This window comes from Alexandromys fortis, unplaced genomic scaffold, assembly GCF_014885135.2.
Source record: "Alexandromys fortis isolate MF-2015 unplaced genomic scaffold, M_Fortis_MF-2015_v1.1 scaffold_1, whole genome shotgun sequence".
Lineage (NCBI taxonomy): Eukaryota > Metazoa > Chordata > Mammalia > Rodentia > Cricetidae > Alexandromys > Alexandromys fortis.
In genome coordinates, this window is record NW_026067927.1 from 3907719 (window position 1) to 3925741 (window position 18023).

An 18023-nucleotide genomic window follows, 5' to 3' on the forward strand; every position below is an offset into this window, starting at 1 on the left:
TAACCCTAGTATTCGGAGACTGAGGAAGGGGAGCTGAGTTCAAGGACAGTCTGGGCGGGCTGCATAGCTCCATACTAGCCAGACCCTACTTCAAATAAACAACCAAAACAAGGCTTCCTATTTCCTCTGAGGAAACCTCCCCCAAGCAGCTAATCCCACAGCAACCAGCCTGTCACCCTGCTAGCAAATCCTCCTGCCCAAGGTAAACCTCCAAGAATTTTTAAAGTCGTTTTTTAGTTACAAAATTTATTATTATTAGTGTGCACCTGTAGAGGTCAGAAGACCTTTTTCTCTTTTGGTTTTTCGAAACAGTGTTTCTCTTTGGAGCCCCATCTGTCCTGGAAAGAGTTCTGTAGACCAGGCTGGCCTTGAACTCACAGAGCTCCACGTGCCTCTGCCTCCAGGGTGTCCGGAGACACCACCACCTGGCTGAGGTCAGAGGACTTTAAAGGGCTCATTCCCTCCTTCCATCTTTATGTGGGTTCTAAGGATGGAGCCCAGGTTCTCAGGCTTGCCCAGTGTTTTCCCAGCGAACCACGGAACACTAATCTACAGGTGGAAACCCCGAGGCTCACAGAGGTGAGGGATGTCCCCGAGGCTGCAATCAGTAAAGGGAAGAGCAGAGATTGAACCCGTGAGGTTGTGGAACTGAGGCCCCTTCCTGTGCACATCAGACAGGCACCACACTTCCTTCTTCCCTGGATCTCAGATCGGTCAGCCACTAGGGTACTCTCATTCGTTCATGCAACAATCCTGGACTTCAGTTCAGTGTTAGGTGCAGGTGATGTGGACCCACCATGCCTCCTGCAGTTTCAGGACTCCGCCTTGAGAGCTTGAACGCCATTTATTACAAAAGTCTGAGTTCATGGTATCTTATTATGAATAGCCCCTCCAAGAACACCAAGCCTCCCTCAACATGTTCCATCCCTGCATGAAGTCCTATTCAGGGTGGAGTCTTAAGAAGTGAGCGCTGGGCTATCCTGTGTTTATAAAATCGAATGGGTCCAAGCAAGCCCAGTCATATATACAATATACATCTCCAACAGGATCCCCATCAGTGGGGTGTGAGTGGGTGAGATTGCAGCCTTCCTGGGAAAGGAGGAAGTGGTCCACAGCAGGGGGATGGGACCCAGGGGAGTGCAGAGAGCGTGGCCAGCTGCACAGTTTGGTTTGAGTGGATGCTCAGCTGGGCACCCGTGGCATCGGGCCAGTCCCGTTCCGCCCTGGATGTTCTAGGCCACCTGGATTTGCAGGTCCTCATCCTCGTCGAGGTCACTGGCTCCATCTCCGGCTTCCTCGGTGCCAAATCGGGTACTACGGATCTTCCCAAAAAGGGGGGCGTTTTGCTGCTGCCTTCGGAGCCTGAGGGGTGAGAGTGACAGGTCAGAGCAGGAGTCACAGAGCATCTGTGCTGGCAGTGGCTCCACCTTTTCCAGCTACAATGCACTCAGATGGGGGGACTGCTATTGTCACCCCAATTTATGCACAAGGACAGAGGCACAAAGAAGTTAAATAACTTGCCTAAAGTCACTCAGACAGGAGATAGTGGGGTTGTCCTCTGAGCTGCAGTGCCAGCTCTCGTGTAGATGGTGGACTCAGAGGTGACCGGGATGGGGTTGGTCCCTCATAGGGATCCAAGAGACCAAGGAATAGGGCACGGAGCACACTACCCTCCTAGTGTCTGCTCAGCCCTAGTTCCTCACGGTACAATTTCCAAAGGCAAAATGTGCTAGACAAACTTCATCCATACGATGAGGAGGAGGAGGTGGAGGAAACACACTGCCCCCAACAAGGCAGTTGCTCCGCGCATCTTACTGGAAGGCATGAATTATTAACGAGGCAGGGAGGGGCGAGAGTGCGGCTCCATTACTGCACAGTGATTTAGTGCGCTGTCCCGGAACATTAAAGCAAGAAAAGTTACAAACTAAAATGAGGCAGCAGTCCTGGGTGGCCCTGCCCACCCCCGGCAGAGGTGCTGGGGAGGCTGAGCAGAGCCAGGCTGCCCATTTGGGGAGTTTATGGCTCCCCAGGAATGTGGCTGAGACTTCTAGAAAGCCCCAGGCTGTGAGTGACCTGTTGGGGTGTGTATGTACAGGGCTGGACCATGTGGAGCTGGGCATACAATAAGCCCAGATCAGTGCCTGGGCCCTATATAAATTTCAGGTGTCACTCCAGGCTATGGGGAAACCGAGACTCCAATTATGCCACATAATCGTGAGGCCTGGCTCCAAAACTTCTCCCAACCACAAGCTCTCAGCACACAGCACTAGGTAGATGCTCAATAAACCCATTGCTGACCATCAGGAGATTCCACTAGGCCACCCACTATTGGGCAGTCACAAAGGGCTTTCCTTTGTCTTCTAGTACTGAGGGGAAGGATCAGGCCCCTTCTTCGTCTCACAGTAGGTTCTTGACACAATATCTATCTAGCCCACATGTAAGTCCCCTTCCAGGAGAGGCAATGAGAATGGCCAATCGGTGCCAAGAGCGACTCAGTATTTGTTGGTCCAGATGTCGCCCCCCCCCCCCGCCCAATTCTCCTGCAGCCCAGGCTAACCTCCAATTCCCTATGTAGCTGAGGATGACCGCCAATGTCTCTATCTTGAGTGCTGGCATCACACCCATGGAAGCCCAGGTTAAGTTTATGTGGCGCTGGGAATCAAACCCAGATGTAGAATATTTGCAGCAAGCTGCCGAGCTACATTCCCCCGTCAGGTGCAAATGACACCACAGCCTCTGTTGGCACGGGTGCTTTTTAAAGATTCAATAAGCCCTCTTCACTTCCACAGTGACTGGTCTCCATTTTACAGTGGGGAGAGCTGACCCACAATGGTTCCGTGTCCTAAGATCACCCAGTGTTTCCCCTACCCAAGAATTCTGGTTGCAGGACCACAGGTAAGAAGGCAGGTATGGGTGTGGCCACACTAGCCACATGCTTTGGGGCTTCTTAGCTCTGATTCTGGAGGGCCCTGCCTGAAGTGCTTTGACACGTCCAGGTGGTCCTGGAAGTGAAGTATACGAAGGAGGCAGGATTTCAAGTGTTGGGCAGGGCGTGGGGACAGGAAAGGGGACGGTGTGCCAGGTGGGTGGATCTAAGCACCTCTCCACTTCCTTTAGGGGCCGACAGTTCCTATATAACTGCTATAGCTGAGGGACTTGGCCTGTCACTCTCTGCCATTCCCTGCCCTTCAACCTTTCATATTCCTGCTGACCCTGGGGTCACTCATCCCTAAGACCCCGGCGCATGCTCCTTCCTGCCAAGGACTCCCAGTATCACTGGCCCTGCCCAGAGCCCGGCCTCCTTGGCAGCTGGCCCATAGCCCAGCCTCCTTGGCAGCCCTCCACGAACTCACACCACCGGCTGGCCCACCCGAGGGAGACAATTCCAGAGCCTACAGATGGGCTGTCTTCCTGCAGCCACTCCCCACCAGCTTCCTGGCCCTGGCCCTTCCTGTTCAGAGAGGACAGGATTCAGGCCCCAGGAGCTCTTCCTTCTTGGTCTTCCCCTCTGGCTTTCTTGAGAGTTCTGGCCCTTGCCCTGTGCACTAGGGTCCCTGTGCATTCAGGGTCATCCCCGCCCTGCAAAGCACCCCTGCCCACCTGGACTGCAGGTGTTCCAGCTGCACCTGCAGGTTCTCGCTCTGCTCTGTCTGCTCGTCCAGTGACCGCTGCAGCTTCCGTGCCTGGTTGTGGGCCTCATCCAGCTGGGTCGAGCAGGACAGAGAACAGGAGGATCAGCTTGGGCAGAGGCTGCCTGGCTGCTCAGTCACGTCTCCTGTTCTCTGTGCCCAGTTTCCAGCTCTTGTTCCTGAGGCTCCCTAGGACCACTTCCATTCTGTTTTCCATTGCTGTCGGCTGCTTGCCTCCAAATCTACCCAGCATGCATCAGTCTAACCAGCACCTATTCAACTGCCCAGCCACATAGCCCCTCCCCCCACTCACCTACTTCTCATGAGATGCCTTTCATGCCCTGTCCACTCACCCAGCCAGTCATCAATCTGTTTGTATACCCATCATCACCCAGCAGCCACCTGTTCCTCTAGCTCATCCATCCATCTGTCCGTCTAATTCTCCGTGCACGTGGAATCCTCCTGCCTTCCACCTAACCATCCACACAGCCATTCACCTCACCTCACCCACTATCCTTCCCCTCCACCTGACGTCACCCGCTCCCCGCCTTAGGTGCCAGGCGCCCCCGTATACAGCAGCACAGGTGGGCATGCGCTCCAGTCCTCTCAGGGCTGCCAGTACTTGCCTCATCCTCAGCCTGGGCCAGCTCTTTCTTGAGCTCCTCCACCCGCAGCCGCAGCTTCTTTACCTCCGTCTCGTGCTGCTCCACACGCCGGTTGGCGTGTGCCAGCTCTGCCACCTTCTCCTGGAACTGTTTTTTGAGCTTGCCATGCATATGCTTCAGATCTGCCAGCTCCTGCAGGGGTGGGAAGGCTCAGGTCACATGCCCACTCGGGGAGGCCCGGGGGCCAGTCAGGTGGGGGGGGGGAGGGCTGGCGTCTCCTCTACAGGAATGTCACACTTTAAAGCTCAGTGATCAACTGGGGGCTGGCAGTGCCATCTAGTGAGGTCAGAAGGCTGGGTGGTGGGTGACTCAGTGGCTCCACTTGGATGTATAAGTGCAATGAGCCAGGAAGGTGTCCAGTGGGCTGGGGAGCTTCAGGTCAGGGTCTGGGGAAGCAGCGAGGTCTACAGTCTTGGTGACAGGCCTATGTTAAACTTCTAAGTCTGGGATGAGCCAGACTGTGGAGTAACTATGTGGCACGGGAAGAAAGCTGAGGTCAGAGTGGGACAGCCAGGAAGAGAGATGGCCACCCCGCTCTGGGGTGTCTCACTCCCATCTCCACCTGGCAGTCGCCCACCCCGCTCTGCTTACTGCTCTCACAACACAGCCCACAGTTCCTGCTTCCTCGACCTGGGCCCCCTTGTCACACCCGTCCAGTCGGGAGTCCCCATTTCTTCCGTGACTCCCCAGTTCTCGCTCTACCCTCGGAAAGTCAGCTCACTACCAGTTACCTCCTGTTTCTCCCGGAGACCTCAGCTCAAGCTCTTTAGGAATAGGCCTAACCACATATGATAAGAGCAGTATGTCCTTCTAAGCCACCAGATTCATGGAGCAGGTAGACACACCTGTCTGTCCACTGTTGTCACTATCAGACAGCAGGTGTTCAGTCCACGTAGCCACCATAATTACCAGTGGCTTAATCTTATAGTAGTTGTTTAATAAATGTTTTATAGGTTGAGTATCTTTTATCTGAAGTGCCTAGGCTCAAAAATATTTCAGTTTTCGTTGAATTTTCTCTGTAGGCAAGGATGACTCTGAACTTCTGATCTTCCTGCCTCTACCTCCTGGATACTGGGACAACATCACACTACGTTACATGGAGCTGGGGAGGAGACCCAGGGTTCTGTGCATGCTTGGCAAATACTCTACCAAACGTTATCTTCAACCTAGATTCCAGAATTTTTGGACTTTTGGGGTATTCACATATATATCATGAGATCTCTTGGGGACAGGACCTGGGTCTAAACATAGAATCCATTAGTTTCATGAATGTCATTAGGGCCTGATTGCAATTTTCTTTAGCGTTTTTATTGCCCTCGCATTTTGACTGGGACCTACCACACCTAAGTGTGAAATTTCCTGCTCTTTTGAGGCATCCTGTTGATGCCCAAAGTTGGGGGTGTCTGGTTTGGGGACCAAGAAGGCTCAGCCTGTACTGCAGTTATCCACATGCAGGACATACAGTAAGTGTTGGTTAGCTGGATGGGGGCCCTGGGCATCACCCTCAGCCCCACCTTGTTCTTCTCGAAGAGAGCGGCCTGGCTGGCTCTCAGGTCACAGTCCAGGGCACTGGCATTCTGTCGCCGTCTGCGGGCCAGGGCCTCCTCCAGGTCTCCGACCTGTGCACGCAGCTTCTTGTTCTCCCTCTCTAGGCCCAGCTTCTCCGTCTCCAGCCTCTCTCTGCGGCCCCACTCGGCTGCATTTTCTGCCTGAAGCCTTTCCATCTGCAACAGCGAGGGATGCAGTGAGACTCCTGGGGGACAGGGGTGGAGAGACAAGCTAGATGTACCCCCCCCCATCCTGCAGCCAAAAATGGCACCAGGAAGCAGATCCAGCTGCAGTAGCTATAATTACGCTGGGCTTTTTTTTTTTTCATCGTGTTCAGGATGTGGGGGTGCTTCTGGGTTTTGTTTGGGAAAGGGGGTGCCTCCTGCAGGCTAGGCCCCTGGAGTGTGGCTGGCCCCTCACAGCACAACACAGGCTTCTGTCTGTTTTCCATGGATTGCCCAATAGGTCCCCTGAACCCCTGAGCCCCAGGCACTGCCTCTCCCTCCTGCCAGCCACTCACCTCACCCCTCAGCTCAGCCATCTTGCGATCCATGCTAGAGCGCGCGCCCAGCTCATCCTCTAGGTCTTCAGACATGCGGCCCAGTTCATCCTGGTGTGTCTCCTTGAGGATGCTGAGCTGCAAAGACATCGCCCAGCCTGGTCATGAGGACCACCAGGATAGAGCCCAGAGGTAATGCTGAATGAAGGTGAGTACCAGCTAGGGTAATGGGGGCCACTCGGTATTTCAGATGTCTGTCCCCTCCTACCTCATCACAATCTGGCCTTTTGGTACCTGCACGTGACTTGGTCAGCTTACTGTCCATCATGGGAATCAAGAGTGAACTTTAACAAAGTCAATTCAACCCCCCCTCCCACACACACACCAAAGCCCCTCCGAGGTTTTTCTCAGTCCCTTTAGATAGACGGCCAACTCCTGTTCCTGTGTGCTCCTCCCATCCACCTGGCCTCGTCCCACTGCCCACGACTGTAAGCCTGGGGAACTTGCTTGCCTTCCCCATGGCTCTCAACGCACACTGGTGGCTCTAAACACCAGTGTGCATGTGTAGACATAAGAACCGCTGTGGGCACTTCTCCAAGCTCTGCTTCCCACAAGCACATAGTGAGCCTCTACGACAATGCTGTGGAAGGAAGCCAGGCACAAGAGGATTTTTCTGCTCGACTGTACATTGGTACTCCATTTGTGTCCTTCCGCAACTATACTTGGTAGTCTGAATAGTGTGGGGCCAGGTTCCTGGACCCCAAAAGAAGAAGGGAGAGTCAAGTAGGCAGGGAGGGGCCTGGGACTCTTTTAGGAGCTCGAAGAGATTCCCAGGGAAGACCAGGTCTGGACAATTTTCCTATGCAAGTCTCTGTTCTTTGACCTCTGTGATCCCAGAGGATCCGACAAGGCTTTCCCAGGATGGCTGCGCCCCCTGGTGGCCATACCCAATCGGTACAAGAGGCAGAAGTGGAAGCCAGCTTCCAAACTCAAGGGCCTCACTGCTAAGATAGGAAGGTGAGGACATAGCTCCTTTGACCGCAAGGAGCTTCCATTTCACTTGACATACATTCACTTGACATACATACATCTGACACCTCCATTCTGGCCACAAACCCTCTGAAATCCTACCTCTGACACGATTCTCCACCCACACGAGCCTTCTCTGTGTCCAGCAGATACTCTGGTGTCTGCCTATTTCAGGACTGCCGCTGTGAGCACCCAGATCCCCTATCTTCTCACAATGAGAAGCCCCTTTAGGTCTTGGCCTCACTCCAAATAGCGTCTTGTAGGGAGTGGAGCAAGGATGTTGAGACAGGGGCTCACTCTGTCCCAAATTGGCCTTGAACTCAAGGCCAATCCTCCTGTCTCAGTGTCCCACACGCTAGGATTACAGGTGTGACCTGCCACTCCTAGCTTGGAGTCATCTTATAGAGACCCTCCTTGGTCTCTTCAAGCCAGCTCCTTCATGCTGTTTCCCCCTCACCCAAGACAGGGTTTCTCTGTGTAGCCCTGACTGTCCTGGAACTCAGAGATCCTCCTGCTTCTGCGTTCAAGTGCTGGCATTAAAGGCATGCACCACCACTGCCTGGCTCTTCATGCTGTCTTGGTGCCTTCTCAACACACAGACCTTAGCTGCTAGGCTACCAGCATCTCCCTGCCTGCCCTGGTGCTGGTACTCAGAACCATGGCCAAGTGAAGGGATTCCACCCTAACCTGTCCCCAAGACTAGAACTTGCCAGCATGCAGCTGCCACCACCAGGAGGCCCCCTCCCTCCCAATAGCCTCCAGCCTTACTTGCTTGAGCATCTCCTGCTTGGTCTTGCTTAGCTCCTCGTATTTGATCTTCCACTGGCTAAGCTCCCCCTCCAGCTTCTCGATGCTTCTGCTCAGGGCCAGTTTGTCCCTGGGGAGGGGAACAGGCAAGCACACGGACTTTATTAGACTCCTTTTGTTTTGACTTCATATTTCAGGGGGTGTATTAGCTTGATTTGGTTGTTGTTTAAATGGTAGACTGTATTCTCCTACATTCTGCAGCTAGCAGTCCAAGATGAGGTGTGGGCAGGGGAGGCAGTCAGGAAGACGCCGCTATTTCGTCTTCTCCCCAGCTTCCGCCGGTTACCGGTCCCTTTGGCTTTCCTTAGCCAAAAATGCAATGATACCCAGAGAGGCATCATTCTGACTATCATCACAGGGCATGCTTTCTTCCTTCCTCCCCTACCTCCCCCGACCCACAGAACCCCAGGCTTTATACATGCCCGGTGAGCACTCTACCACTGAGCTGGTCCCCTCTTCCCAAGCTCTTATTTTGATTTTTTTCAAAAGTAAAATCATATGTGTGAACCAAGTGTATAATCTATACGCTTATTTCCTGGTCATCATGGCTGCAGAATATTCATGAGCATCCGATCATACCCTCTAGGTGCTGTCATCCAAGTTAGTGATGAGCTACACAGTCTAAATCCACTGGTCAGCTAAGTGCTCCGTCCATCCACCCACTCTCCTATTCCACAGTCTCTCTTGGTTCCTACTCTCTGCAGATGGCTCCCTTTCCTCTCCCCTCACCCCTTCCTCTAGCTGGCCTCTGAACCTGACTGAGCCAGGACTCCGTGCCATAACCTACTCCTTGTCCATCCACTTCTGATTCTCAGATTCCTGGCTTTCAAGGTCACCTGTTCATTGAGGACCCCTGCCTTTTCACCTTTAGCCCAAATTTGCTGGGGCCTCCAGACCCATCCATCCACTCACAAATTGCTACCTTCCTGTGCCAAACAAAACTCCTCCAAAACCGACTTCCCATTTTCCTTTCCCATTCCCGCTTTCCTTGAGCCTGCTACCCTCTGTCACCAGAAGTTTGGGGTCACCAGAGACTACACAGCAAGCTCAAGGTCAGCTGGGGTTCATGTACTGAGGCTCTACTTTATAAACAAAGGATGAGGGATGGAGAGATGGCTTGGAGGTAAAAGTACTTGCTGCTCTTACGGAGGACCCAGGTTTGGTTCCCAGCATCCAAAATGGAAGTTTACAACCATGTATAATTCCAGTTCCAGGGGATCCAATACCCTATCCTGGTACCCATGGGCACCAGACAGTCACATGGTACACATACATACAGATCACTCACACACATAATTTGTTTTTTGAGACAGGGTTCCCTGTGTAACTAACTGCTCTGGATGTCCTAGAATTTACTCTGTAGACCAGGCTGGTCGCCAACTCACAGAGATCTCCCTGCCTCTGTCTCTCTGGTGTTGGTATTAAAGGTGTGTGCCGCCACCACCACCCAGCAAAGAAGGCACACATAAAATAAATTTTTAAAAAATCTTGATTAAAAAATGAAAAAGTCACAGCAGTAGTGGATTCACTCACTACTCTAAAATCTTAGATTGTGGGGCTGGAGATTTAGCTCAATGGTAGAGTGCTTGCCTCACAAGCCCAAAGCCCTGGCTGGGTTCCTTTCTCATCTGGCAGGGGCTGGGGAGGGGTTGGGGCAGGGGGGAAATGACAAAAAGACCAAACAAAACAAAAACAGAAACCCAAGAAACCCCAAAAACCAAAACCCCCCAAATCACCCTGAGGTAACTAAAATTCAAGCTTGTGCCTCAGTAGATTTCCTGTAATCGCCTGGGATCCCAGGGTGCCCAGCCCCAGGCCCCACCTTCCCCTCAGGACTCACTCTCGTTCCTTGAGCAGCACCTTCTGAGATTCATCCAGCCGCAGCCGCAGAGCAGTCAGCTTGGAGGCGTCCTCCTCTGTACTGGCTGTGTCCTCCCAGGGCAGGCGGTTGCGATCCTGGCGGCCTGAGCTAGCCCGAGAGCCCCCAGCCGCCACACTGCAGGTGTCCCAGCAGCCCTCAGGCTCCTCTGCTCTGCTCTTCAGCAGGCTCTCTACCAGGTCCAGCTCCTGTGGGGACCAAGGTAGGGACTGCACCTGGCCCAGGGCCTCGCCCTGGCCACCATCCTCATGGCCATCTCTGGCCCTGCTCTGGAAGGAGCTTGCTAAGTAAGTGACCTGGGGCAGGTGACATCGGACCTCTGGGCCCTGGTTTCTTTTGCTGCTTACTTCCTTCTCCTCCTGTGGACCTCTTCCTTCACATCTTGGAAGTACACTGCCAGCCCCCAGAATTTCCTATATCCTGGGAGGGCCCCCTGTCACCCCAAGTATGCCAACACTGGGTGAACTAGTTGGAACAGATGCTGAAGTGGGGATTTCTACTAGGGCTTAGGATTCCAATTCAGGGGCAAACATGGTCACAGGGAGATTGGTGGCTCCGAGGACTTCTGAAGGACTGACCTCCCACCCTACTGACCTCAGGTCGTCCTGGCGGGGGCACTCTGGTTGCCACCTAGGACAGATGGAAATACCAGAAAGGAGAATCGCAGAATAGAGTGCCTGGGCTGGTGTGCAAACACACACTGCAGACCTGAGGCTCCCTACACTGTCCTTAGAGACTCCAGGGCTGTGAGGACAACCAAACCCTAAGAGGGCAAGAAGAAGATGAGGTCCTGGCAGCTAGGTTAGAGAATGTCTTCAAATACCAGGCCACAGGGAGAGGGCTAGGCCAGAGAGGAAGGTGTCAGCGAAGTCTCATTGCTAGGATCCGGTCTCCGGGGGACCAAAGCCCAGACTTTGCCTGTGCGGCCTGTCCTGGTACCATTATCCTGTCCCAACCACACTACATGTTACCACTCACTATCAGGAGCAAAGCCAGCAGCTGGAGAAGCAACACAGACCTTGCTTGGTTCTGCATCTTCCTGTCTCAGGGACTGCTGTAGCGACTAAGGAGATAATACATCTATAGGCACGAAGTGAAGGGTATAGATACCACTACTCCCCAGGCTCAGCAGGCCATGACCACCAACTACCTACTATGGAGTCTGGCACTTCCCACAGCTGATCTTTATGCCTCCTATCAGTCTGGGCTTAACTAACTTCTTTGGGGAAAGCTTTTCTGACACCCCTCCCAAAGGCCTGGCTCAGGACCAGAGAGCCAGCTCTACCACTAATCTAAGCCAAGTCCATGGATCTCTCCTGTGCTTGGTGTGGAAGATTCTTTGATTTTGATGACATTTAAGGTGTGTGTGGGGATGGGGGGAGGGGGGAGACCGCCAGAACTTGGAGCTCTCCAAGGCAAGATGATCTTTACCTGCCCTCTCCACCACCACCACGTGGGGCTGACAGACTCCCCACTGGAAACCAGATCCTTACTAGTTCTTTTTCATTGCTCCCTCCCACCTGTGCCCCTGTGCAAGGCTGGCCCAAATGCCAGCCTTCTTCTAAGCCGTGTAGTTGGGCGCACCTGGCTACCAGGCGGCCTCTCCGCCCCGATGTCGCGCACAGGTTCATTCTCGCGCTCAGGCTCCGGGCCATCGTGTGTTTTGTCCACTGCACCACGTGCTCCCCGCAGCCGGGCCAGCTCGCGGCCGCGCGCCTCGCACTCGCCCTGAGCCTCCTGGCGCTCGCGGCGCGCGCCGGCCAACTCCTTGGTGAGCGTGTCCAGGCGCTGGCGCAGTTGGCGCACCTCCTCGCGCGCACGGTTGCGCTCGGCGCGCACCTTGCTCCACTTCTCGCGCCAGTTCGCCGTGCAGTCGGACCACCAGCGCATCGTTTTCTCCATTTGCGCGGCTCGTGCGCGCGCCTCCTCCAGCTCCCGCAGCCGCAGCTCCTCGCGGCTCTCCCAATCGCCGTCGGCCAGCAAGGCGGGCGCGGGCAGGGGTAGCGCGGGTGGCGGCCCCGGTGATGGCGTGCCGCTGGGCGGCGTGGGTGGCAGCGAGTCGGCAGGGCCCATGCGATCGGGGGAAGGGCTGCCCAGGATGGTAAGCAGGCTGCTCTTGGACAGCTGCGGGGATTCCGCCAGTCGCGGGCTCGGGCCGTGGCTCATAGTGAGGCTGGGCGGGCCTTAGGTGCGAACTCGTCAAGGACGATGCCGGACAAGAGACCTACATGATACCACTGTGTGTGATGGACGTCGCGACTCAGCCGCGACCCACTGCTCCCTAGGATACCCGTCTCGGACGCCTCTTCAGACCTGAGAGAGAACACAACCATTATTGGGCTGTGACCCCCACTGACAGTCACCCAATCAGCCAGCCCTGTGCAGGCTCAGGGGAAGAAGTGGGCAGTACCAGCAGAAGCAGGAGGAGGGAGGTGTGTTCCAGGGCAGCCCCAAGGAGGCTACCCTTCAGCCACTTTCTCCCTGGCTCCAGTTCCCCTCATCCCTTCAAGGTGGTTGATCCGAACCCTTGATTTGTTGTCTGAGCTTCATGTAAGCCACTGGGCCTTTCTGGGCTTCCGCTTCTCCTCTATGGGGGCAGGGTTCAGGGTAAAGAAACCCAGGATACCTTCATCAGAGTGCGCTTCAGGTTCACCTGGAGCCTTGCTTAACAATTAGCAGGTCCATGGCCCGGAGTGTTTGGCAGGTATACAGCAGAGACTACATTTCAGGAGTTCATGTTTGGGGCTTGGGAATATTCAAGTAACCTCTGGGCAGATCCAAGTCTCTGTCTCCCCAGCCCCTCCATGGGACGCCATTAACAAGCCCTCTCCTACTGAGCTATGGCTCCAAGCCTGTGTCACCCTCATTCCTTAAGGTTCCATACATATCTCAACCCCAAAGGCACTGTATGGACAGTCACCAGACAGCCACAAGGACCCAGGCTCTCGTTCCTGACAGGCTGTGTACCCTTCCTTTCTGACTCAGTGTCTTGGCCTGTGTGATGAGTTGGTAGCTTTGGCGCCCACAAGCATCTAGACGTTTCTGCACACACAGACACATCTGTGAACATACGAGCAACCCCAGCCACACAAAACAGGGATAAGTGACACATACAGTCAGAGGCGGACCTACGGGCACACAGCCATACGCATAGATACAGATACACATGTATACATATACCAGCATGCTAATGGACCCCCAAAAATACACTCTTAAGGGAAATCTCAACACACACTCCTTCCCCGTTTTCCTGGCCCAGTTCCACTAGAACAGCCCTAAGAGAAACAATACGAGCATCTGCAGGGGAGAGGAGAGGAGGGAGTTGGCAGGAAGCCCAAGCACAGTGTTGAAGTTCGGTCTTCCCACAACCCTACAGTAGAAGTGTGGCAGTGGGGGCTGCTGCCACATCCACGGCCTAGAAGCTGCCAGGCCTGGCATAGGGCTCTGCTTGGCTGAGAGAGGACTCCAACTGGCTCCTTCCAGAAATTCTAAGCCCCTGGCACAGGAGCAGGGCAGACATCATCCAGGCCCCTAATGGCTTCCAGGCTGGGGCCTCCAAAGTCAGCCCTGGCCTCTGGGGTGCACGGTGGGGGGAAGGTAGGAACGGTGGGGCAGGGAGGCTGTGAACACCTTCTGCCTTTCTCCTCAGGCCCAGAACAGGTATGTACATGCACGGGGGAAGAGGTGAAGCACACCCACCCCACCCCCACAAGCACACCTGTGCAGACCCCTGTGCAGCTGGCCTCCGCCTAGCAACACTTCCCCACCCCACCCCCTACTCACATAACAGCCTTGGAAACACTCAAGGAGTTGTGGAAACCCAGGTACACAGAGGCCCTGCTCATGCCTCATGCTATAGATAGGCAGGCAGGGCCCAGCTGCCTGTCACTTGCCCCTCCCTCCCCAGGGTCGGTGCCTTTTTCCTGTTGTGACATTAAGGGGGGTGGCTCCTGATTACCTTCGGCTGCCACTGCACTCTGAGGAGCAGCTCAGGGTGAGGGCAGCGCCCACAGGCTCAGAGAGTGCCTGTCTACATCCCTTCCAAAGCCAGCCAGCCCACTCTTCCAACTTGGATGCCATTAGGAAATGTCCTGATATGCCCTGTCCCATCCCGCAGCCATACCTGGCCAAAGACCCCTTCTAGCACTGCATGCCACTGCATAGGGACATCCGTGCCACTTATAACTTGGTACTTGCCTCAAGTTGGCTAGTGGGATAGAAGATGTGGAGCTGTATTATACGGCCTTGCATCTGAGCCAAGCAGGTCCCGGAGCTCCTGAACCCCAGCCATAACTCAGTCCCTGCCTGCTCCAGGAAGCAAGGACACTTTGACTGGACACTCATTGCAGGCCACAGGTTCAGCGCTCTCCATGGAGAGTGGCCACTGTCTTCCTTTCGTTCACAGACTCATTGGGAACCTCTCTCCCTCTTCTTGTCTAAATCTGCAAACTCCCGCATATCCCTCAGGACCCATCTGCATCACTTCCTCGTCTTTCCTAAGCTCTGGGTATTTCATGCCAGTTTTCCTGAACCCCAACTGCCTTGTTTTGGGGAATGAACATACTGTGACGCTCTCAAAGGCTTCTTGGTCTTGTTGGCTATCTGACCAGAGCTGAGCCAGGAAGGATGCTAAGTGAATGTTTCCTGAGCTCAGGGAAGACGGACAAAGCTCCTATTAAGGGATCAGATTGGGAGAGTTGTATCATCCCATAAATCAGAAGTCGTTTTTCAGCCCATTGCTAATACAAGTAGGTGCCTAAGCCCATCCGAGGTCAAGGTCAGAGTTACACATCTGATCTCTTGCCCGAGAAAGTCTCTTTGAATGGGGGAACAGGGAGATACTCAACTTTGTATTCCATCCTCAGCGTTCAGTTGGTTCTCTCAGTACCCGTGGAGAAGAATGAGCAACACTAAGACCTGGACGGGGGCCAGCTGACGGGCTGGGGTACCCAAGGACCTCTCCACAACTCAGACTCCGCCCACATCCTCTTAGAATCTTTCAGGTGGACTCTGGGCTAAGCCCAGGGCCACAGGCCTAGCTGCGGGTAGGGATTAGAGCCCAGTAGGAAACCACAGGGGGACTGCCTGATTGGATAAGTGCAGGGCCCAAGGCTGGTCAGCCCACAGACTGTCGGATATTGAGAGAGCCCAGCATACAGTTGCTGGACCTCCAGGAGAGAAACGGAGGAGTGGGAGAGATGGGGGAGAGCTAGGTCTCCATGCTGGAACAGAGCCCAGGTAGTACAATATTGAACTAAAGAGTCACAAAAAACATCCTAAGTCACAAATTCCAACATTTCCCTTACAGCAGGGTCAACCGAGGCCTAGATGGACGGTTACTTGCCTGCCACAATACAGCATCCTAGTAGTAAACGGAGCAGGAAAAGTGGAACTGGATGCCTCTGAGGCTGGGTCATGATTATCTGAGGAGCACTACCTCCCTGGGAGATCTTCAGACATGAGGCCCACCAAACAAATGCGGCTTGGATAAGGGAAAGTGAAAGCCTTCGTGGGCACCGACTCCAGTCCCAGAACTCAGCAACTCTTGGGATGGCACAGTCGTGTACAACAGACGTTAATCCTAGCTTCGCTATCGATATGCCGTGTGGAACGTGCAGGTCCCTGGTCTCTGGGCCTGTTTCCTTATGTATAGAATAGAGAGGCACCAACATGATTCTTAAGACCTCCAGCAGGTATGCAGACTCCGCGCCAATAAGAACCAATCCAACTCCCACAAAAGCTCAGGGCTGAATAAGGGGCACATCTCACTTACACAGACTGAAGCCGCGGGATGGGGAAGAGGCATGCAGACTACACCCCAGCACTGCCAGAGCAGTGGGCTGCTGAGGCCCCTTCCTCCTCTTAGCCCCGAGCCCTTGCTCCACCAGTCCCCATTACTTCCCGAAGTTAGTTTTCTGCTTTCCAGGGCCCTGTGTAGCCTCAGTCCCTACTTGGTCGCCCCTTCGCGGGCCACTAGCCCCGCTCCCCCTAGCGGCTGGCGGGGGTGCGGGGGTCCGGTCCTGGAAGGCAGGTCCCGCCCACCCCACCGCGCGGCTTCCATTGGCAGTGCCGAGGGTCTGGGAGTGAAACCGGGCTCTGATTGGCCAGTGCCACCCGTCCGTCCGGCACTCGCCATGGTGACCACGTTGGGTCCCCCGGGAGAGTTCCACATTCCGCCCCCGCCCGCCGCCCCTCCCGGTCCGGCCGGCATTCCACGGGCGCCCCCTCCCCCACTGTCCGGCCTCGGGACCTGGCCCCCGCCGGGGCGGGTGCGGGTTGGGGGACCCCCAAGAGGGGACTAGAAAGTTGGGCTCAGAGTTTGGGGTTCGTCGGGCCCCGCCCCGGCTCCTGTCCCGGCAGCAAAGCTCGTCCCGCGCGTGAGAGGCTCCGGGCCGCAGCAAATCCCCGGCCGCCGTGACCTCCCGCCCCACGATCCCCTCTCACCTCGGGTCCCGGACGTCCTAGATGCCGCGCAGGGCGGAGAGGGCGCGGGGCTGGCTGCAGCGGCCGTCGGGAGGGCTGGGGGAGGGCCGCCGAGTCTCCTCCTCCCGCCGGGGGAGGGGAAGGGGAGCGGGCGGGGGCCCCGTGTGGGGCGCGGCCTGCGGCGGGCTGGGGCCAGGCCACGGGACCCCCGCTGGCTCACCCAAGCGTGGGATCTTTCACGCGTCTTCCACGACCTCGGCTTTCCCGCCAACCAGGGACAGGAGTGGGCACCACGGGCCCACGTGGAGCGTCACCAAGTCCTCACTTTGGTTAACTGCATTCTTCCCAGTGCCAGCGCTGTCATCGACTGGACCTGGGCCAAAGAGTCCATGTCCTCAACGGGCCTCAATTTCCCTTATTTGTACAACCAGAGTGACCTCAGGCCTATAACGGAGCGTGATGGGGACCTACCCACACTGTGGAGTTTTTCCCTCTGTGAGATGGTGCCTGGCAGAGCCCTCCTACCCCCTGCGCACAGCCCTTGCGGTCGAGGAGGGGGGCTACCTCTCTCCTGGGGGTAGAGTGTTAGTAGCCTTGTCAAGAGAAGAGGAAGATCAGGCTGTGTCTCTCCACCACATCCTGGTGCGAGGTCTTTCTGTCTTACATAGAGGACCAAAAGTCACAGAAATGTCCGAGCAGCTAGGCCACATTGATGATTGTCTAGAAAAGATAAAGACTGTGGAGATGAATGAGTCATACCTTTTGATTAAAAATGTTTCAATTCAAAGACAAGGTCTCCTGAGTAAATTGGGAGCATAGGAACCTTGGGAGAGGGTTGAAGGGGAGGGGAGGGGCAGGGAGGGGAGCAGAGAAAAATGTAGAACACACTAAAAATCACTAAATTAAAAAAAAAATAAAAAATATTGGGTATTTAATAAAATGTGCTGTTAACACTTAAAGAATGTTTCAATTCTTATTGTGATCATGTGCTTAATAGTTTGTGAAGAATGAATCAAGTATGAGTGTTGAAGATGGTTTTTCTTAGGAAGTTGGGCAGGAGCATCCTTCCTAGCTGATTGGCTGTAAGAATTTTTTTTTCCCCCAAAACCATCAGGGCTAGTCAGGTATGGTGTTGCACACCTTTAATCCCAACACTTGGGAACTTTAATCCCAGCATCTGTGAATTCGAGGCCAGCCTGTGCTACCTATATAGTGAGTTACAAGACAGCCAAGGCTATTGTAGAGAAACCCTATCTTACAAAACAGACAAGGGCTGCCTCGGAAACAAGGATCACTTTGAATCCTTCTCCCCCCCCTCCCCCCCCAAGAGCGCCATGTGTGTATCTGGTGCTCTCGGAGGTCAGAAGATGGGGTCAGATCCCCTGAAATGAGTTACGGATAGTTGTGAGCCACCAGGAGGGTGCTGGGAACCAAACTGGGGCCCTCTGAAACAGCATCATGTGCTCTTAACCTCTGAGCCAGCTCCTCAGCATCTTCTGAGAGTTCAGTACTTGTTTTTGAAGGCAGTCACTTCCCCCATAGAC

General features: G+C 54.7%; 1 protein-coding gene across 1 annotated transcript; it reads right to left on the minus strand.

The window, feature by feature from the left end:
- Positions 1–245: 245 nt before the first annotated feature.
- On the minus strand, positions 246–16632 carry Ccdc102a (coiled-coil domain containing 102A). Its single transcript, XM_050144412.1, has 9 exons — positions 16501–16632; positions 11641–12369; positions 10018–10244; positions 8139–8247; positions 6363–6479; positions 5809–6018; positions 4256–4426; positions 3601–3704; positions 246–1362 (listed from the first exon to the last, which is right to left on the minus strand). Exons 2-9 carry the CDS (start codon positions 12220–12222, stop codon positions 1233–1235), a joined length of 1650 nt encoding a protein of 549 aa, XP_050000369.1. The 5' UTR covers positions 12223–12369; positions 16501–16632; the 3' UTR covers positions 246–1232.
- Positions 16633–18023: the final 1391 nt, after the last annotated feature.